This window comes from Heloderma suspectum, chromosome 4 (assembly GCF_057233095.1).
Source record: "Heloderma suspectum isolate Gila_16-S chromosome 4, 16-S_ref, whole genome shotgun sequence".
Classification (NCBI taxonomy): domain Eukaryota; kingdom Metazoa; phylum Chordata; class Lepidosauria; order Squamata; family Helodermatidae; genus Heloderma; species Heloderma suspectum.
Genome location: NC_139461.1, coordinates 62,715,001 through 62,737,532, shown reverse-complemented (window position 1 = coordinate 62,737,532; position 22,532 = coordinate 62,715,001). Strand labels below are relative to the sequence as shown.

General features: G+C 41.3%; 1 protein-coding gene across 6 annotated transcripts in view; it reads left to right on the top strand.

Moving 5' to 3' along the window:
* CHD7 (chromodomain helicase DNA binding protein 7) overlaps nt 1-22,532 on the top strand; it is a 207,232-nt gene that overhangs the window by 110,710 nt on the left and 73,990 nt on the right. For all 6 annotated transcript variants that reach the window (XM_084849455.1, XM_084849451.1, XM_084849457.1 and 3 more), the window contains one exon: nt 11,201-11,631. In XM_084849455.1, the coding sequence (XP_084705581.1) occupies nt 11,201-11,631 (431 nt within the window). The remainder of the gene's footprint in view (nt 1-11,200; nt 11,632-22,532) is intronic.

Below are 22,532 nucleotides of genomic sequence, written 5' to 3'. Positions count from 1 at the left end.
ATTACATTGAAACTTGGAAATTATGGTTACCAATTTTGGAACAAACTTGAATCTGAAATTAACTTCAAGCTATTGATTCAGATCATGGCTTGTTCCAAAATCAGAAATTGTTAATTAACCACAGGACTTCTTCAGACATGGTGCATCAAGAAAGGAAGGAGTGGTGCAAGGGCAGAGCATGTAGGCACCAGTGTCATGCATACATCAGCTTAATAAACCGACATATTTATATCTGAACCAGAATATTGTATATTTGCTGTGCTTTTATTATTATTGTAAGCCTACTATGGGCAAAGAGCAAAGATTAAAAATAAAAATTACTTCAACGCTCAAGTTTTAGACTTTGGAACAACATATATGTAGCCGTTCTAAGTATTTAAAAACCTTGCAACTTTTTTTAAAAAACTATTTCATTATAAGTTTAGTTTTAATTTAAAATGATCTCTGGATTTCATGATTGTGGAGGAAATGAAGTGTTTGGTTCCTGCTCAGAATGTTGTCTCCTGATGGACTGTTGCTGGGATATGTGCTTAGCTTAGATCCAGGCATGATTTTTATTTAGTCACTTCACACAGTTGACACCTTTTTGAAGCCATTTCTGTGTATGCTATAAGATAATGTTTCTTTTTATGTAGAATATAGTTGCCCGCCTCCATTCTGCAATATAAGAAAGGGAAAAGGTACTAAAAATATATATCTTGTCATTTGTCCACCACAACTATTGTTAGGTCCCCCCCCACACTGTGTGTGTGTGTGTGCGTGTGCATGTGCGTGTGTGTGTGTAGCTTGAAACATAAGGAATTTCCCTTACTAGTGGTCTGTAGTGTTAGTGTTTAAGGGATTTCCCTTATTTGCCTCACTATCTCCTGTCTTCTTAATACTACTTTTGATTCTGAATGTCTTTTTGTGTAGCTAGGATCTTGGTTCAGATAAATAGGTTTCTGAACTAGAAATTGTGGATTTCTACAAATGTTGCCATTAGTAAAGAGGAATCTCTTCCTGGCAATCCATATTTGTAAATAAAGACCAAAATAGGATCTCTCCCTTGTTGAACTTGGAGGAGGATGGGTGCCTTGCTTTCTTCCTCTCTGGCCGGAAGAGACATACCCTGTCCCTCTCCCAGGTCTTTTTGCACATGCGGGTTGCAGGGAGAGTTAGTTTCATTATCAAATATATAATATAACATTATATTTGATAATGTTACTTATGCTTTTGATACCACTGAACATTGTATCTTTCTGGGCCATCTTGCTGGGATGGGACTTGGAGGCACCATGTTAAGGGTACTTCAGTCATTTCTGGAGAGATGGACCCCGAAGGTAATGGGGAGTTTTGTTCCTCCTCATGGCCATTGGCCTTTGGGGTGCCTTGGGGTTCCATCATGATCCCCATGATTTTTAACATCTGCCTGAAGCTACTGGGAGAAGTCATCCAGAGGTGAGGGACACATACTGAGTGTCATCAGTATGTGGATGCCACACAATTCCACTTTTCTGAATAGGTGTCTAGTAGAGGCAGATAGATGAGGGCAAGCAAGCTGGAGCTTAATTTATTTTATTAATTAAATTTGTTAATCGCCCATCTGGCCGATCACCCAGCCACTCTGTGCGATGTACAGCAATACAAACAGTTTTAAAACAATAAAATTCTACATTAAAACATATTTCTAAAAATACCCTAGCTCACCCCAAATGCCTGCCTGAACAACCAAGTTTTCAACGCGTGGCAGAAGCTCATTAAAGACGGGGCATGGCGGAGTTCCCTAGGGAGGGAGTTCCACAGAGTGAGGCCACCAGAGAGAAGGCCCTCTCCCTCGTCCTCACCAGCCTAGCTGTCCTGGCTGATGGGACAGAGAGAAGGCCATCCAAGGCTGATCTTGTTAAGCGGCCTGTCTGGTGTTGCTGGAGGCGCACCTTAAGATAGGCTGGGCTGGAACCATATAGGGTTTTAAAGGTCAAAACCAACACCTTGAATTTGGCCTGGAAAATAACTGGTAACCAGTGCAACTCCTTCAGCACCGGAGTGATATGATCACTCCGGCGGCTGCCTTTAATCAGGCGAGCTGCCGTGTTCTGTACTAGCTGCAGCTTTTTTTTTCTTAAAATTTTTTTTTAATTTAAAAACAAAATAAAACAACAACAACAACAACATAAACACACAATACACATACACTAAAATATCTCTTAAGATTGTAAGATATTTACCTTTGGCTCCCCTTACACAACAAATGCTTATTATTATTCTCTAGTTCTTATCTTAGTTGTATATCATACAGTTCACAGACATGATCGCATTTCTCCCCTAATTTTAACAACAACAACAACAAAAAGAGAACCATCTCAAAGTTCAAAATTCGCATACATAGATATCATTTTTCTCTATTTCTTGTACAAATTCTGTAAAAGGTTTCCAATCTAACATAAATTTAGCTGTTGATCCTTCTTTAATTATATTAGTAAGTTTTGCCATCTCTGCCAGCTCCATCATTTTCATGATCCACTTGCTCACAGTTGGTATTGTTTCATTCTTCCACTTTTGTGCATACAATAACTTTGGAGCCGTTGTCATGTAGAGAAAGAGGGTCCCCCCCTTCTCTTTTACATGTTTATCTATTAGTCCCAATAAAAAAAAAATCTGGCTTTAATTCTATAGTAGTCTTTAATATTCTTTGAGCTAAAGACTGTATTCGTTTCCAAAATGTTTTAGCTTTTTTACAAGTCCACCATAAATGATAAAACATTCTCTCTTGATCTTCACATTTCCAACATTTTCCAGAAACACCTTTATACATTTTAGACAATTTAAACGGTGACATATACCATCTATAAATCATCTTATAAAAATTCCCTTTAAGACTTGTACATAAAGTAAATTTTAAATATTTTCCCCACATACTTCCCCACTATTCCATTGATATATAATGACCAGCATTTTGTGCTTATCATACAATATTTTACTTGTTCATCCTCTGTCTCATACCTTAACAGTAATTTATACAGTTTAGCAATAACATGTTCATCATTTGTACACAGTGCTGTTTCAAACTCAGATTCTGTTTGTTCAAATCCACCATTTTTCTCATCTATTTTAAACCTTTCTTTAACTTGCAAATATGAAAACCACTGACATACATGACTTTCTTCCAATAAGCTTTCCCTTGACTTTAACTTATATTCCCCTTGTGACCGTTCCAGTAAATCATTATATCTTATCCATTTATGCATGCTATCAAATTCTCTGCTATGCATTGCTTCTTGTGAAGTTATCCAATGTGGTATTTTTTGATAGAACCTTAATTTATATTTATTCCAAATTCTTAATATGGCCCTTCTAATATAGTGATTATTAAAATCTACATTCACTTTTGTTTTTATCGTACCACAAATTACCATGCCACCCATATCTCAATTCATGTCCTCCTAGTTCTAAAAGTCTTCTATTTTTCAACGTCACCCATTCCTTCATCCACATCAAGCAGCAGGCAGAAAAATAGATTTAAAATCTGGTAATCCCAAGCCACTTCTTTCTTTTGCATCTTGTAAAATTTTTATTTTAACTCTTGATTTTTTTGCTTGCCATATAAACTTTGTTATATCTATCTGCCACTGCTTAAAAGGTAAATCTGATGTAATAATGGGTATAATTTGAAACAAAAATAACATTCTAGGTAATACATTCATTTTAATCGTTGCAATTCTTCCCAAAAGTGATAGTTGTAATTTTTCCCATTTTAATAGATCTTGTTTAATTTCATTCCACACTTTAACATAGTTATTTTGAAAAAGCATACAATTGATATTTGTCAAAAGGACTCCCAAATATTTTACTTCCTTTTCAGTTTGGAAGCCAGTCTTATCCATCAACCTTTTTTTCTTGAACATTCATATTCTTTGTTAAAAGTGTTGTTTTCTGTTTATTAACTTTGAACCCTGCCACTGCTCCAAATTCTTTTAATTTTTTCATTAAAATTTCAATTCCCTTTAAAGGTTCTTCCATCATAAACACCAAGTCATCTGCAAAAGCCCTCGGCTTATATTTCTCCTTTTTAATCTTTATTCCTGTAATTCGATCATCTTGTCTTATATATCTGTTCAGTAATTCTAAAACCAATATAAACAGTAGCGGTGACAATGGGCAACCTTGTCTTGTTCCTCTTTGTATCTCACAAGGTTTAGTCAAATCTCCATTTATAATTATTTGAGCCTTTTGATTGGTATATACTGATTTCACCGATTTTATAAAGTTTTCTCCAAAGTCCTGTTCTTCTAAAGTCTTAATTAAAATTTTCCAGTTGAGGTTATCAAATGCTTTCTCTGCATCTAAAAATATCAGAGCTGCTTGTTTTTCTGGGTGATTTTCCAAATATTCCACCACATTCAAGACCGTTCTTACATTAGCTGTCATCTGTTTCCTTCAAAAGAAACCACTTTGGTCCTCATATACAAATTCCTGCAATATTTTCTTGAGCCTTTCTGCCAAAATAGTTGCAAATATCTTATAGTCATTGTTTAATAATGAGATTGGTCAGTAGTTTTTTGTTGAGGTTAAATCCTATCCTTCTCCAGCTGCAGCTTCTGAACTGTCTTCAAGAGTAGAGCGCATTACAGTAGTCTAGACGAGAGGAGACCAGGGCATGTACTACCGATGGGAGCAGATGGTTGGGAAGGTAGGAGCGCAGCTGCCATATCAGATGGAGTTGGTACAGCGCTGTCCGGCTCACAGCTGACACCTGAGCCTCCATGGACAGCTGGGAGTCTAAGATGACCCCCAGGCTGCGAACCTGGAATTTCAAGGGTAGCCGTACCTCATTCACCACCAGGTCATCTTCCCCCAACCTCCTCTTGTCTCCCACCAAAAGTACCTCGGTCTTGTCAGGGTTCAGCTTCAGCTTATTCCTTCCCATCCAGCCACTCACCATCTCTAGACATTTGGACAGGGATTCTACGGCCAACCTTGGTGAAGATTTGAACAAGAGGTAGAGCTGCGTGTCATCTGCATATTGATGACACCGCACCCCAAACCTCCTGATGATAGCCCCCAGCGGCTTCATATAGATGTTAAACAGCATCGGGGAGAGGATGGAACCCTGTGGCACCCCACAAGTGAGCGGCCACGGGTCCAAAACCTCCTCTCACAGCGCTGCCCTCTGGTACCTGCCGGAGAGGAAGGACCGGAACCACCGCAATACGGTGTCTCCAGTGCCCAACCCCTCCAGGCGGTCCAGGAGGATATCGTGGTCAACGGTATCAAAAGCCGCTGAGAGGTCGAGGAGAACAAGGAAGGAGCATTCGCCCCTATGCAAAGCCCTCCTCATATCATCCACCAAGGCGACCAAGGCCGTTTCTGTCCCATGCCCAGTCCTGAAGCCCAACTGAAATGGATCTAGATAATCGGCTTCTTCCATGTGTGCCTTCAACTGCATTGCCACCACCCGCTTGATCACCTTGCCCCGAAACTGGGCGAAGGTTGTTCAAGACTTGGGGATCCAAGGAGGGCTTTTTTAAAAGCGGTCTTATCACTGCCTCCTTGAGAGCTGATGGCACCACTCCCTCCTCAAGGGAGGCGTTCACCACCCTCCTGATCCCCTCACCCAGCCTCTCTCTGCAGCTCATAATGAGCCAAGATGGGCAAGGACCAAATCCAGATATGATGGAGGTAATGTTGGTTTAGAAGTCTGCTGATCCAAATGAAGGCTTGCAACCAGTTTTGTATGTGGTTGCACTCCCTCTGAAATACAAGTTTTGCAGACTTGATACTATCTATGGAGTCATAGGTGCCTTTTATCATCTTAGGCCCCAGACCTCTGGAATCAGCTTCCCTCCAGGGGTTCATCCCCCTTCTTTGCAGGTCTTCAGGAAGGCTCTGAAGAGCCACTTGTTTTCACTGGCCTTTTCATAACATGTGGACTGCAGTTTTTTATTGGAATTACCTTTTATAGCTGTTACTTGTTTTTATGTTTGTATAGTTTTTTATTGAATATTTATTTATTGCTTTTCTATTTATTTTGTCATATATATTTTTTATCTTGTACGCCACTACTTTCAGGCTGGTTTGCCAGATCTAACCCTATCTAGAGAAAGGAAACCTTGCCTCAGTTACACATGCCCTGGTTACAGCCATACTTGATGATTGTAATGCATTCTGTCAGCCATGCAAGTAAGCTCTCAAAAATACTGGCCTGTAAAATACTTTTCTAGTCTGCTGGAAGCTAGCAGAAGAGGGACAAAGCACTCCAGTTCTCCTCCAGCAGCCCACTATATTTCTATGCTGGCGGAGAGGAGGGTGCTTCCCACATCTTGCAGTCCACTTATTTTCTCTCTTGGGCACAGAGGAGGAGCCCTCTGGCCCTCCTCTGCCAGTCTACTCATTCACCCATGTGGAATTATGTGCACTTGTCTGCATGCAGTTCCTTGTTGCCTATGGCTCAAATGCAAGACTGCTTGTATGTGGGGCTGCCTTTTAAAGATGGATTGGAAACGTCAACCATTGCAGAATGCAGCTGCTTAGATGCTTGTTTGGGCCAGGCATTCAGGACATATGACACTTACACTGTACCAGTTGCGTACGTTGCATATTAATTTTTAAGCCCAATTTAAAGTGTTGGTATTGACCTTATTTGAAGAACTGCCTGCACCGATACAGACCTTAAGATCAGCCTCAGACATTCTGCTCACAGGCCAATTATCAAGATCCATCAGACTGGCAGTTACGAGAGATCGCCTTCTTAGCAGTGGCTCCATAGCTGTAGAATTTTCTCCCAAGGGATGCACATATGGCTGCCTCTCTACTAAGAGTGTTGTGAGCTGGGCTTTAATTGTTTTAAACTGCTGCTTTTTAGTTCTGTAATTGGATTGTTTCTATACTTATTTTAAATCATTGTTTCATGTTTTATATTAAATAATTGTTCCATGTTTTTAATTATTTTATGTGAGCCACCTTGGGAAGCCTTTGTCCTGAAAAGCATCATATAAATATTGGAATGTATGAATGAATGAATACTTTACAATCACTCAAGCATAATTTAGCTTTGGGAACAAGGGTAGGACAAAGGTTTTTGATTGGGCGGAATCCAAGGGGGCACCTATGCAGTCTATTCCCTTCCGCAAGCAGTGGGTCCCACCGCTTCTCTTGTGCAAGTGGGACCTACCGCTAACACAAGGGAGATTTAACGCTTCCTAGGGGAAGCCCCGAAATGAGCGGAAACACTCGTTTCTGGAAGGAGGCAGGTCAGAGGAGCTCCCTTATGCAAGCTCCACCAACCTGCTTCCTTCCAGAAAGGAGAATTTCCGCTTGTTTCGGGTTGCCCCCGGAAGCACTAAATCGCCGTTGCTCAAGCAGTGGGAGCTGCTTGCACAACTCAGTTGGCAGGGGAGAAGACAATCCTCAAGGACATAAGCGCTTCGTTGGATTCTGCCCTTTGCTTTTAAAAAACTAAATTCTGGTAGTATGTCCAATATTGTTATAACATACAGCTAACAACTTCTATTTTACAGTTTTTAGAGATTCAACTGCTGATAACCAAGGAATTAATTGCTTCTGCTTCAACTAAACACACACAAACCATAGACTAGGATTTTGCTTGTTGCAGCCTTCCTAGTGTATTCAAACAAATCTGAAGTGCATCTGCAAATGGGTGGAGTGCTAAAAGACAGCATTAACATGATTATAAAATAAAGCAATTTTATGATAGGATTTTTATTCTGCAAATGTAACTTAAGGAGTTACAAGTTAATACCAAAGTAGATATTTGACTACCCTTCATGATGTGGGAATTTTCGCACGTGCTCTTTTAAATGAGGAATTTTCGCAGTCCTATACATTAATGGCAGATGTTTATGGTGTTGATGACGTGTCAGACAGTGGGAATTGATGGTAAAATTTCCACTGTAAAATTAAATCGCATTACTGAAGAAAGTACCATGCAGCTGGTTAGGGAGGTGATGCAGCACAGTAGTCCGCTATATGGGTATTAATGTGAACCCTAGATTTTTTCACGTGATTAAAAGAGGCCATCTGTTCTTTGTTAAATGTTTACAAAAACAGGTTTTCTGTAAAAACATACACACACATACACACACACACACACACACACACAAAACAACAGTTTAGGAATATGCAAGTCTAATAAATACTGAAATATTTCTGAACACCTTTCGCCTCTCAGATTGTACCCAAAATAACATTAGTGCTTATCAAACAGGATTTTTGTGTTCTTGTGTTTTAATCTGTACTGGTTTCTTTCATGAAGATTATGAATTATTGCTTCAAAGAGACAAAAGCAAAATTACGTATTTAATATCTGTAGTACATTGCTATAGTAAAGTTGTTTTGAGAGTGTGAATGCACAGGTGAGAAAAGACGTACAGAGACAGTGGATGTGTGGATTTTTGGAAGGGAGGTATGCAGAATCTGTTGGGTCGCTTTTGGGGAAAAAACTGTCCCGTTCCCCCCCCCCCCCCCGGCAAGGTGATGGAAGCTGAAGGTTGTGTATGTGCATTGCCCTCATGCAGGCAAATGTTGGCAGTAGAGAGGAGTATACAAGGCCTCCGAATGTTGGGAATAGGAGACAGGCTGAAACAGGGAAGGATTAATCTGTCATGTTCAGTTCCGCTCAGTTTCTCGTTTTTCCAACATTAAGGGAGCAATCCTATGGCCTCTAGACAGCGGCTAGACGGCCATAGGATATGCTGTTTTCTGGGAACCGACCTTGGTTCCCGCACTCGGAGGTCGGTTCCTGGAAAACCGACCTCCCCCCATGTCTGCGCTGCCTTGGAGGCAGTGCGGAGAAGCCCCGTCCTCTGCACTTGGAAGAGGACCGCAGAGCAGCTGAAAAGGGGTGGGGTTGGGGTGTTCTGGGGCAGGGAGAGCAGAACTGTCTCCCCTTCTGCTCAGCCCCCCCCCCCCCCCCGGCAGCTTGACAGCCGAAAACAGCTGTCTAGTAGAAAAAGCAGGGCAGGAGAGGCGAGGAGGGAATGACCCCCCCCCTCGTGCTTCTCCCTTGCTTTGGATAGGTGGTCGCCTCCGAGTTCGGAGGCAGCTGCCTATCTAGATAGGATTGCGCCCTTAGTTTGTTCTGGCCCATTTCCACAGTTCAGGTTTTTTTGAAGGCTGCAGAAATTTTTGTGTGTATTTCTTCTAATATACCCATTTTTATATGTGCTTTTTCTGATATACCCATTTTTTGCAAACAGTTTCCCCTGATATAAATTCTTGTGCACTTTCCCTAATACATGCATTTTGTGCACACATTTCTCTATTACATGCATTTTTGTGCACATATTTTGATTGCAAACTGCATCACAAAATTAGAAGTGCAAATAGTGTAGTATAACTATGTACTTGAAGCAAACAAATTTCTCACCCATCCCTAGGCTGAAGCAGTCCTTTAAAGTTTAAAGCAGAGGTGGGCAACTTTGGGAGGTCCAGAGGCTATTTTTAACCCTCCCCAGACCCCTCCCCTGTGACTGCACTCCACAGATACTACGCAGTCTGTGAGGTGCCTCCCCGAAAATAAAAAATGCAGTGGTTTGCTTCCAGCTTTCAGCAGCAAACCGCTCTGTAGTGCTAAAAGAGTTCAAATTCAACTGGTTCTCAAGCCATGTTGCCTACCCCTAGTTTAAATGTTTACAGCTGGCAAACCAGCCCTTGAACTAAAAAATGTTCCCCACTCTTGCTTTAAGTCCTCTCACAGTTGAAAGGACCACATGGCCTGTAAGTGGGTCTCTTGGGAGGGGTGCTGTTTTTTAATTCTGCAATAGTTACATTTTTATTGTATTTGAATGTATTTTATTTTAATTGCTTTTAATTATGCTTGTAAGCTGCCTTGAGTGCCATTTTTTGGTAGAATGGCAGGGCACAAATCAAATAAATAATAAATAAATAATAATGGGCTCAGAACAGGCACCAGAATTGGCATTAGATGATGTAGTCCTTTAAACTTACATAGGTAGTTGCCAAGCAGCGAAGCGTAGGTAAGATGGGAATAATGTCCTGAGTTTGAGGTGGGGGTACTGTCACGTCCTTTTGTGTGCTAGTCTTGTTGTTAGATATTTGCAACTTAAAAGTCAGAAAGATTTCTAGACTTATACCAAAGGCAGAATATAGATGCAATATGTTAACAAACAGCCTATATAACTTGTCCAAACTGGAGTTAAGCAAGTTTTCTGAGATTAAAAATGACTGTTTATAAAAGAAGACATCACAAATAATTGCAGTTTTGTTAGCCACTGTTTAACCCTCTTACCAAAAGTCCTAGATATGAGGGGTCAAGAAAAAACAACAGGACTGAGAATTAAAAGCCAGACAGAGAAAACTAGAAATAAGAATAATGTCACCTGATGAGTGCAACATCTCAACAAATAAGAAAAGCGTCAGATAATTCTGATACAAGTAGAGCAAGCAGAAAATAATGGTGGTGGTTGCTTAATTGCACAAAGATAGACAGGTGGCCAGAAAGCTGATGAATGTCCAGTGTCTTTTGGTACTACTTTGGGCAGCCACTTTGAGCAGTCATTCATTTAGAAAACTCTAGTGAGCCTTACAACTATACACAACTTTTTTATTCAGAAGAACATATATTTAAAAACTGCATTGACATTTTATCAATGAAAATCCTTACTTTTGCATTCGTAAATGTACCACATGTGTCAGTGTTTTTCAAGCCTTGGTTCATACCTTATTGTCTGTTAGTTGCTTCTTCAGTTACTAATCTGCTGATAACAAACAGGTCCACGTGATTCTTATCAGTCATTCATTTAATCGGAATAAAGCAGTAAATAGGTCATTTTGTAGCTTGACAATTCCAGTTTCTGCAGGAAAAAGAAACAAGTATGTGTAGTCTGTTAGTATCTTATAGATCACTGTTACCTCTTGTCTCGTTTTATTTAGTTATGAACATGTCAAGAGTATTTAGTGGCCCTATCTACCCTACTGTAGTGCCTATTGTAATGGAACTAATTCTTCACTAGTAGTTTTGAATATGGGGTTTTCCATTTGTTTAAATAGAAAATATTAATTTTCCTTATAGGCTGATATCTTGTATATTTAACATTAGTATTCTAAATGTTAGGGGCTAATTTTGTTTTCCAAATGATTCTGGCTGGTCTCCTGAAAAAGAATTGCAATATTTTATTTAGTCAATAAGATGTCTAAAGACTGAATTGAAAATATTTATTAATGTAATATCTCTTGTTTCTCCTAGCATTCTCCATCAGAACCCTTCCTGGAGAAACCAGTGCCAGACATGACTCAGGTTAGTGGACCGAATGCCCAGCTACTGAAAAGTGATGATTATCTTCCATCAATTGAGCAGCAGACACAACAGAAGAAAAAGAAAAAGAAAAATAATCACATTGTTGCAGATGGTCCCAGCAAAGGATTTGGTAAGGAGGGCTTTCCTAGTGGGTTTGACAGCCAGGATCCTACCAGGAAATTACTAGACTGTTCCCAGGAAGAGAAAAAGAAAAAGAAAAAACCTAAGGTGAAAAAAGAGCCGAAGGATCCGAAAGAATCCAAGGAGAAGAAGGAGCCTAAGGAACCCAAGACTCCCAAAACCCCCAAGACCCCTAAAGAGCCAAAGGAGAAAAAAGCAAAAAATACCACACCAAAACCCAAGGCCAACAAAAAGGCAAGGTATGTAAAGTATTTTTATTTATTAGTATTCCAGATAAAATACTTTTACAAGTGTAATTTTTTAAAAGATGTTTTAAAAACATTTTGTAAGTATACAAAGGAAAGCATATCTATCTTCTGTTTTGATGTCCAGGATACTGATTTGAACTAATTGACCACTTGGAATGACTTTTCTTCCTCTGTTATTTGTAGTGTTTCTTATTTTTGGTTTCCTAATTGATGCTGTAAATGGCATCAATTATTAGACTACTATTGGGGGACCAAGACTATTATTGGGGGACCAGATTTTGATTTGCAGAAACATTTGTTAACATTTGTTCTTGTTTACTTTAGTTGTATGAGGCAAACTTTCTCAGTGTTGATGCCTAATTTTGTATTCCCCCCTCTCAAAAGACATCTCCTCTCATTGAAAGATACCCTTTAATTATCATACTTGACTTTTTAGAAGTTGTTTTCTATATAAATACAAGAGATGAGGCTAAGCTATGTCTCTGTCGGATGCTTGCATGGCATTCTATTTTCAAGGACTAAAGAACTTCTCTCTAGGAAGCATCTGCTTGGGAAGCGTCAAACTTGTTTCTTCTCCTTGCAGCACCTACCCATTTAATTGCATGACTGTTTTGCCATGCTAACTCTGTAACTAAGTTCTCTTTTGTTAACTCTGTGTGTTGCCTGATAAAGAAGGAAAATAGCTAATGAAAGCTGGGGCTGTTGGAAAGCACCCTCAAACATTATACATATAGGCTGAGCAAATAAGAAGTTTGGTGTTTTTCTTCACGTTTGTAAGTGCACATTTTTAAGCCTGAACTCATTCTAGTTTTCCAAGTTAATGGAGATGATGTGTAAAGCAGTGTAATACCTGTGAAAGAAACTTGCTCTTGTATGCCAGGCAGTGCCAACGGCTGAGAAATCTGTCCAGCAATACTCATAATTGAATCAAGGTTTTAAGTGAATCAATAGGCTAAACCATTCATCTGTCAAACAACAGCTCCTGAACTAGTCAGAGGCATAACATTTATTCTCGTGATTTGTTGGAATGCTACTGATGAGAGAAAAATAATATAACAATATGAAAATAAATTCATATAAATTATGAACACCATAGCATAATTACTGATGTGGTACAGTTCTTCTTTGCATGGGTTTTGAGGAACAAGTGTGCAGCTGTGTCCCAGGTCTGTCACCAATTTGCAAAGATACATCCTGGAGAGTGACAGTGGACTTAGCTCCCTCCATCATCTTCTTGGCCGCTGGGCCCTATCCTGTTGACTTATTGATCCTCTCATCCAAGCAAGGGTTACATCATACATCTCAGCATGGGCTGTACTGGATTTAGCATGGCTGTTCTCCTCCAGCTCAAGCCAAATAGACATTGTCCCAACAGGAGCAGCCTATATGCAAGAGGTAGTCAGGAAGCCTTGCTTGCATTTGCGGAGGGGCACTCAGTTGCTATACAATGGCTTGCTGCACAAGATTGAGACTAGTGTGGCCATGGAGAAAGGCATTCATCCTGCTTGTAGTAGCTTGATCTGCATGCTAGCAGTACTGTGTGTCCAGTTCTCAAGGTCGCTTTGTACGTGAGAAGCCTCCATGTCCTGACCTCTGTATGATAGGAGAAGGGCTGCATCATGCCTTATGTAAATGTAATAATTTATAATGAAAATAGCAGGGGAATTGGTTTATGTTAGTATTAGTGCTGTATTGCATAGTTGCTTTTCAGTTAACAGCAACTTTGTTGAAAAAACCTGTATATGCTGATCCTTTAATGAAGAACCCTTGGTCTATTTGAAGGTGTGGAAAAAAGTACAACCACTGCTTTATGCTAATTATCTAGTTCTAATAGTGTTCTATTATAATAACTGGGCATATACATTTTTAAAGTCTGCTCTTGATATATTACAGCAGTTTCCAAGCTAAAGATGCCTTGGGGAAAGGTCATAGGTCAATGATAAAACACATGCTTTGGATGGACCAATGGTCTCACTTAGTATAAGGCAGCTTCCTGTCTATAACTTTTCCTTGCATGCCATCAACATTGTGCTCTTTTCATTCAGATTCAGCTTCCTGTACTCCACTTCGTCTTCTGTTCTTGCCGTCTCCAGAATCTTTCCATCTATTGTGGATCTATTACACTTATGTCCTACTTGTGGGTTTCCTACAAAATGCTGGATTAAATGGACCTTTGGTCTGATCTAGCATGGCTCTTAGGTTCTTATCTATCCTTCTGTGAGAGCAGCCGTGATTATTGTAGCTGCCCATCCATGCACTGACCTGTGTCCTAAGGTAGAGGGAGCCAGGATGGGTCACTGTTGTTAGTGCTGTGTCACTGAAATGTGGAGATTGCAAAGCAATGTTCCAGTGACTTCCTCTCTGCCTTCTGTAGCATATGGAGGGAATCTTGATTGGTAGCTGTCAGTAATGCTGGACTTTGAAAAAAGCATAGCGTTAGGGTGGCTTTGTTCAGAGCTCCTTTTCTGCCTTCTGGCTCTGAAGCCAGACAACCGGGTGAGGAGGGAGCTAGAACACAGAGCTCACCCAAGGATGGGCACTGTTGGTCTCTGTCTGGAAAAAGCCACCGCCACTGTTGTGAAATGCTGTGTCTCCCTGCTGAGTGTAATGCAATTGGCCAAAGTCTGTGTGCTCTGCCTTTCTGTAGGTAAGAGAGGACAAGAGAGTGCAACTGCAGCAGTCCCAGTGATGTACTGTAATGTTTCCTTGGTTGGGGCAGTACAATGGTAGGCTATAGCTGCTCCATCTCCACACACTGTCTCAATGGTGGGGCTGCATCTGGTGACCTGGAGGGAAACTATACTGGCTAGAGCAGGGGTGGACAACTTGTGGCCATCCAGATATTTTGGCCTGCAGTTCCCATCATCCCTCACCATTGGCTATGATGGTTAGGGCTAATGGAAGTTACAAGTCAAAACATCAGGAGGGACACAGGTTGCCCACCCCTGGGTTAGAGGGGTCAAGTGAGGCCTTAAATACACGTGTGAATTAAAATACAATTTCTTGCTAGTCGCGATAATGGAATGTGGATTGCATCCTTTATCATGGCATAGCCACAAAGAGACTGAGCTACAAATGAGGAAGCCTCTGTTTCGAAACTCTGTTAAGAACTTACTACGTGGCCTTAGGCAAGCCACTCCCTTACTGCCTCAATCTCTCATCTGCGATATGGGGAGAACGGTGCTAATGTACCATACAAGCTTCTAAGTATTACAGCAAAATAGTGTAAGTGAAGCATTTTGAGTACTCAAGGGTGCTATATAACTGCTAAGGGGCATGTTCTTCTTCTTCTTCTGGTTGTTGTTGTTGTTCTTATTATTATTTCCTTAATTTCCACATTTAGAGGTGAATCTGAAGAAATGTTAGCCTGCCTGATTACATTGCAGCAAAACAGTGAATAGTACAGGGAAGCATTTAAATATAGTTGGCGTAGGACTTTGTTTGGCAGTGTTCTGGTTTTTGTGGCTGTTAATCTTACCTTTAACAACAATAAGAGAAAAATGAAGGAAGTGATAGAAAGCCCACCTCCATGAGAAATTACTTGTGGACAATAGCCAAATAGAAGTTATCAAAAGCTAGTAGTTGGACTACACATTTCAAAACGTTTCACTCCCTCTGTGCTGTCCTTCTGCCAGCAGGCAAAGACCTCTTTATTCAAGACAACCTTTGGTGTTGAAGCAGGGCTGTTGGGTTGGATGCTGTTTTATTCTGTGATTGCTGTGTTTTAGTTGTGTTTTAATGCATTGTTTTATTATTGTTTTAATCAAGTTTTATTTATGATTGTAAGCTACCTTGAGTACCATTTTTCTTGGTAGAAAGGCTGGATATAAATCAAAGCAATCAATAAAAACACAAGGACCCAGGACTGCATCTAGCAGGGATGGGCTAAAACTGCTTGAATTGTATTTTTATTTTCTTTTTTCAAAAGCTGGTATAATCTTTTCAATATATTTCACACCATTTCCTAATGTTTTGACAATTGTATTTGGCTGTCTAAAACTGTTTTCTGCATTGAAACTGGGAAGCTGTGAAATCCTGCAGTGTTTTGAAAGAGTACAGAGTATTGTGGAATATGGTAATTCTGTTAGGGATCAGCACTGAATTTGGACAGAAATACATCTTTGAGAGATTGCGGTGAAACTTTGCAGCAAAAAAAGGGCAAAACATGGTGAGGAAGTGTAGTATGGTTTGCTTCAGTTCTTACCCATTACCCAGGATTTTTCTCCTCACAATATTTCATTGCAGAGGTGAGATGGAAAATGAGTAATGTGAAACTCAAAAATAATGAAATAATTTGAATTGTTTTGTCAGAATTTTGGGGAAATGGGTGAGCAGTTTGAAACATATCCTTCTAATGGTATTTCACAACTCAGTGAGAAATTTGTTACTGAATTTTCAGCATGGTTTTATATAACCAGGGATTGTAAATTGTGTAGTTCTGCCGCCTATGGTCTGTCCCAAATGTTCATCTTAATAAGCCTTCCAACCATATATTATATTGCAGCCAAGAGCTGAGTTGATTGAAAAATCCTCTGTATTGAGAAGTGCATGTGCTTGTGCTAATAAGCCATAGTCAGGACACCCAGGGTTCCAGAATGCCAGCTGAGGACATGCACCCCCACATAACTTTGGGAGGCAAAAAGGAAGAACATTGCCCTTATTGCTCGGGCAAGCAAAGTAGACATGCTGCTGGTTTTGCTGCTGACATGGCTCTTTCCCTTCCCACTACAGATTGGAAAGTGAAGGAATTACTTTAATGTCTGTCTTTAAATCTAGGCAATGAAGAGGGGGGGACTGGGTAATATAGACACATTCATTTTCTGCTCCAGTGTTTCCTTTTCTTCTACCTTTCCCCCCAAGATTTCTTTTCTAAAGAAGATGAAAAACCACTGGGAAGGATAGTACCTGGACAGAATACTGATCTAGACTTTCAATACCCTTAGTGTGTACACCCAAACTCCCTACATCCATACCTGTTGAAAGTAGGAAGGGAGAGAAGCAACCTATGGTAGGTTTTAGAGGCTGGGAGAGGAAAAAGTAAAGTAAATTGGGAGGAAGAAGTAGAGCGCTTGGAATGAAGAGAGAGCGGAGTTGGACAGATTAAGGTGGATTAGTCACCTTTTCACACTGTTAAATGTCCTTACCTTTAGTTAAGCATAGAGTGAATAGGAAATTCCAGCCTTCCAATTCAACACATGCTTAAAGATGGAGATAGGTTTTAATCTGTATTAGTGATTGTGAATGTCGAATGTTTGTGCAAAGTTAAAATAACCTAATTCTAAGCATCTTTTTGATGCAGAATTTTCTTTGCATTGGTATAGGTAGGGCCACTTCACATCCTCGCTGGGCCATACAGAAGATGCTTCTCTACAATTCTCATGCAGCTGTGCTGGAAAGAATAATTCAGTTTCATAGAATAGTAGGGTTGGAAGGGGCCTACAAGGCCATCGAGTCCAACCCCCACCTTTGTACACCTTGTGGTATTCTTTCATATACTCTATCACATTTGGGATAGAGAAATGGCTTCCATGCAGCTTGCAGAAAGTGTGAAGGGGTCCAAAGTATGCCAACGTCATGTTTTTTCTTGTAAACCTATTTTGTGTTCATAATCCTCAATTTAATTACCATCATGTTTAAGTGCAACATGATGGTTAAGAGACATAAAATTTGGTACCATAAATATATTGTACCAGCCCATTTTCATCCAGCCCAGTTTCTGATGCTTTTAACTTAGTGGCCCAGTTCAGATGTCACAATAAGCCAAGCTTCTGGAGATGCTCAAACTTGGCCATCATTTCAGAAGTTGTATCAAATTGACCATCTTTTTGTTAGGCAGGCTTTATGCAGTCAGGGCTAAATCAGTAAAGCAGGACTTCCTAGTGCAGTGCCTGCAGGGACCTCCAGTGGTGCCTGCAAAGCCCTCTATTCCCCGCCCCCTTCAAAAATGTATTTGTAATTAAAAAACTGAAAAACATTAGGGCTCCAGGTTTTCCTTCCGGTCCCTGCTGCTGATCAGCTGTTCATTTGGTAGGAAGACGAGAAGAATTGCTTCCTGGTCCCACCCAATTTTCTTCCACCCACACAGACCTTTCCCCTTTGTACTCTCTCGCTTTTCACACTCCCAGCCACTAGCCTCCCACAAATCCCTTCACCTTGCTCTTTCTCTCCCCTTGTCAGGGCCCAGCTTCAGTACTGCAGTGGGCCATATAGGTTATAGACAGGATTTGATTAGAAGTAGCCTGGAAGGGCTTGGGCCCAGTCAGTTTCTGGAATGTCAGAGTCTGTTTGAGCTTATTTCTGTCAGTGTTCTCAGAGCAGAGCCAAGGGGAATCACCCAACTCCCTGTCCACCTGCTGGTCTGGCCTCAGCAGGCAGGGAGGCAGAAGGGTCGCCCAGGTTGAAGTGTCATTGCTGGAGGGCTGAGCAGTGCTGCCCTGTTTAGGCAGAGGCTTTGGTGAAAGGCTAAAGGCCCTTGTTTTGTCAAGGAATCTAGAGGGGGTGTCCTACAGTCACACTTTCCCTTTTAAGCTGATGCAAAGGCGAAGAGCCTTTGCTAGGAACATCTCGTCTTAATTGCCTGAAGCCTTCTCTGTTTGGATCCATCATTGTCTGGGCTTTTGGAGGCACTCTACACATGGACTGGAACTTTGGGTTGTTAAGGACTTGCCATGAAAAGTACTGTGAGGCTTTTCATAGACTTGAACTCTTGTTGCTGTGGATTGTGTGTCTGTGTTTGTAGTCAGCTCAGTGTACGGCAGGCTGGGTTTGATCTATGACTTTTAGACTTCCCTCTGCCAGAACTCATGCAGCGTGGAGTTGCCAATGTGAAAGCGGTGGCCTGGAACTCCTTGCATGTCCGTGGGCATGCCCTTCCCTTGATATTGATGGGCCTGGACCATGTAGCCTAGAGTTATCAACAAAAGATTCAAAGTTGGACTCTCTATGGGTATGGGTTGTTTAGGCCTTTCGAGAAGTTATCCCCTGATTGCCTGATGGGTTAATTCCAGGAACCATTCCCTTTCCATATCTGGGGTTGGAGCCCCATGAAAGGATTGTCTGGGTTAGGTACCCAGGAATCCAGAATCCCTTCCCTTATGTTCAGAACTGTGGAGATGGCAATGGAGAAACCATATTGAGGATCTCAGTCATGGTAGTAGTGTTTAGCTTTGGACTGTTCTGGAATTACATAGAGCCTATAGCTACTGACCATCAACTATATGATTTCTGAAGAGTGTAACCATTAAGCTTTTGCCATGGGATTCCCTGCAATAAAGAAAGCCCACTAATTTGGGTGTCCAGTGTCAGATTGCCTGAGTGTGTGTGCTGGGCGGATCGGGAAACCTGACACACTCTACCCCTTTACCATGCTATTCCCTCCTTCCTCCCAGCTTCTAGCTTTGCTATTTCTCTCCCCCTTCTACTTCTTTACGTTGTTGTTTCTACTTCTCCTAGCCACTAGCCTTATTCTTTCTCTTTCTACTTTCCCCTCCCTCCCAATTCCTAGCCTTGCTCTTTCTCTCGTTCTCACCCTTTTATCTCACGGTTTCTTTCTCCTCCCACCTCCTAGCCCTTTTTCTCTCCCTTCCCAGCCCCTTCTCTCCTTCTAAACATGCAGAGAGAGAGAGAGAGAGAGAGAGAGCACCTTCCTGGGCAAGGATTCTGATGCCAGAGGAGGAGGTAGGAGCACCAGGTGGGGAACAGAGTGGGTGAGCCTGGGGTCAAGGTAGGGAAAATGTTTTCTTTCTTTTTGGGGCCGTGAGCATTTTCCTTTCCTTTGGGGCTGAGGAGAGGTGTGTGTGTGTGTGTGTGTGTGATGAGAAGAGCAATGCTGTGAGGTCTACTCAGAAGTAATTCCCATTGAGTTTGATGTAAATATGCATTGGATTGCAACCTTAAATTGGTATTTTGTTGTGCTTCCAGGGAGGTCAAATATGGATTGGCTTCAGAATTCAGACTCTTCCTTTGCTTGTACTCAGTTCCTTGGGTGAATTACTTTTCTTTTGACTGGCTACATCCTCTGTGGGACTCATTTTGTGGTGGTGCCCACAGCAGTTTCTCAAATTCCCAAATGTGCCCATGGGCCCAAAGAGGTTGAGGACCTCTGCTGTAAATGGTGGTGTGTTTAGCACCTGTTTAAATTTTTATTTGTTGTTGTTTATTCGGTCAGTCGCTTCCGACTCTTCGTGACTTCATGAACCAGCCCATGCCAGAGCTTCCTGTCGGCCGTTACCACCCCCAGCTCCCCCAAGGTCGAGTCTGTCACCTCCAGAATGTCATCCATCCATCTTGCCCTTGGTCGGCCCCTCTTCTTTTTGCCTTCCACTTTCCCTAGCATTAGCATCTTCTCCAGGGTGTCCTGTCTTCTCATTATGTGGCCAAAGTACTTCAGTTTTGCCTTTAATATCATTCCCTCAAGTGAGCAGTTTGGCTTGATTTCCTGGAGTATGGACTGGTTTGATCTTCTTGCAGTCCAAGGCACTCTCAGAATTTTCCTGCTGCACCACAGTTCAAAAGCATCTATCTTCCTTCGCTCAGCCTTCCTTATGGTCCAGCTCTCACAGCCATAGGTTACTACGGGGAATACCGCTGCTTTAACTATATGGACCTTTGTTGTCAGTGTGATATCTCTGCTCTTCACTATTTTATCAAGATTTGTCATTGCTCTCCTCCCAAGAAGTAAACGTCTTCTGATTTCCTGGCTGCAGTCAGCGTCTGCAGTAATCTTTGCGCCTAGAAAGACAGCCTGTCACTGCCTCCACTTTTTCTCCTTCTATTTGCCAGTTATCAATCAAGCTGCTTGCCATAATCTTGGTTTTTTTTTTAGGTTTAACTGCAATCTAGCTTTTGCACTTTCTTCTTTCACCTTCATCATGAGGTTCCTCAGCTCCTCCTTGCTTTCAGCCATCAAAGTGGTATCATCTGCATATCTGAGATTGTTAATGTTTCTTCCAGTGATTTTAACTCCAGCCTTGGCATCATCAAGCTAAGATCACGTTGCATGATGTGTTCTGCGTACAGGTTGAATAGGTAGGGTGAGCGTATACAACCCTGCCGTACCCCTTTCCCAATCTTAAACCAGTCCGTTGTTCCGTGGTCTGTTCTTACTGTTGCTACTTGGTCGTTATACAGATTCCTCAGGAGGCAGACAAGTTGACTTGGTATCCCCATACCACCAAGAACTTGCCACAATTTGTTATGATCCACACAGTCAAAGGCTTTAGAATAGTCAATAAAACAGAAATAGATGTTTTTCTGAAACTCCTTGGCTTTCTCCATTATCCAGCGGATATTGGCAATTTGGTCTCTAGTCCCTCTGCCTTTTCTAAACCCAGCTTGTACATCTGGCAAGGTGCTCAAGCTCCAGCACCACGACAAGGTAACGATCTCCTTTGCTGGAGAAATTTTAATTTAGTAAGTGGTAATATGTTTAATCTCATAGATATATGCTTTGATGTTTAAATGATAATGATGCAATCTGTCCTCGACTTTGGGAAAACTTGTAGGATAGACATGGAAATTAAATAAATTTCCAGGAACAGCAAACACTTGTTTCATGCTTCAGCATTGGTTGATTTGGCCCTGTTGATAGCTCATGTCTATATTTTTGGCAATATTTTTAGCAGTAGTTGCTTTTGTATTTCTTGGCATTAGTCTTTTCTCCTGTGGTGCTGTTAAGGCCATGTTTCTGTATTCCTTTTATCTCTACCTATTGTTTTATATCTCTAACTTTATTTTACTATAACCTTATTTTGCTTGTTGATTCTTCTAGATAATTGTGTCATAGTTGAGTATAGGTGTGGGCTTCAACTTGGTACCTGTGCTGGACATGAAATATTAAAAGATTGCAGAGTGTGTGTGTATTTTGAAAGTAAAAATACTTGAAGAAAGCAAGTCTCAAAATACATTTAGCTTGTGCTCTCTCTATATTTTGTCTTATCAAAAGAGCAAAGGTGTCTCCAGTTGTCCCAAATGTACTAATTCTGAATAAGATAATCAGGTGTATGCATGCTGTTGCATGGACACAGGTATGGTTGTGCTTTTTTGCTCATGTAGTACCAGATGTTAAAGAACACACAGCTATGAACACATTTAGGATTCCTTTGAAATTGGACAGCTGTGTGTAGTTACTGGCCATTGTAGGCAGTTGCTGTTTCAAACCAGCAGGTGAAATATGTTTTGTGTATCTGTAAGCTGAAGAGAAGTGATGTAAAATCTTCCTGCACTTGAGAAAAGAGTCCAGACTCACATGATCATGGCAGCTCACCATGGCTTATTCAAAATGACCACTGCATGCACCGCAACCCACCGTGGCTTACATAAGACACGCTGGGTTGTGGTGCGTGCTAGTGGCCATTTTGAATGTTCAGCCTCCAATCTGGGGTTGCCATAGTTTGTCATTCCATCCGAACCCAGACGGCAGGGGTTGCCTGAGTTTGGATGATATGACAAACCTTGGCAACTCCCTGCCAGAGACTGAATATTCAGACTTGCCACCGGCACTCGCTGCAAGCCACTGTAGCTTAAATCAGCCATGATGGGCTGCTGTGATTGTGGGAACTAGCTCAGAGTGTGTTGATTTTTTTGTGTCTTCATCTTTTTTCTTTCTATACTGCCTGCTAAAAAAAAACTAGTAAATCTGTATTGAATTGTTTCCATTAGACTGCAGTCCTATGTCCCAGGGGCCATAGAATTTGTTAGATCCCCTCTCTGAGGGTGGAGAGAGAGGTTTGCCCTCAGAGGGGGGGATCTGACCTGAGGTTCCTCCCCCAGCCACCATGGAAACTTATCAGTTGTATCCCATTAGTTTCGACCAGGCATAGATCAGTTGCATCCCATTAGTTTCAATGGAAGGAAATACATTAAAGTATTAATGGCCCTGGGGAGGAGAGAAA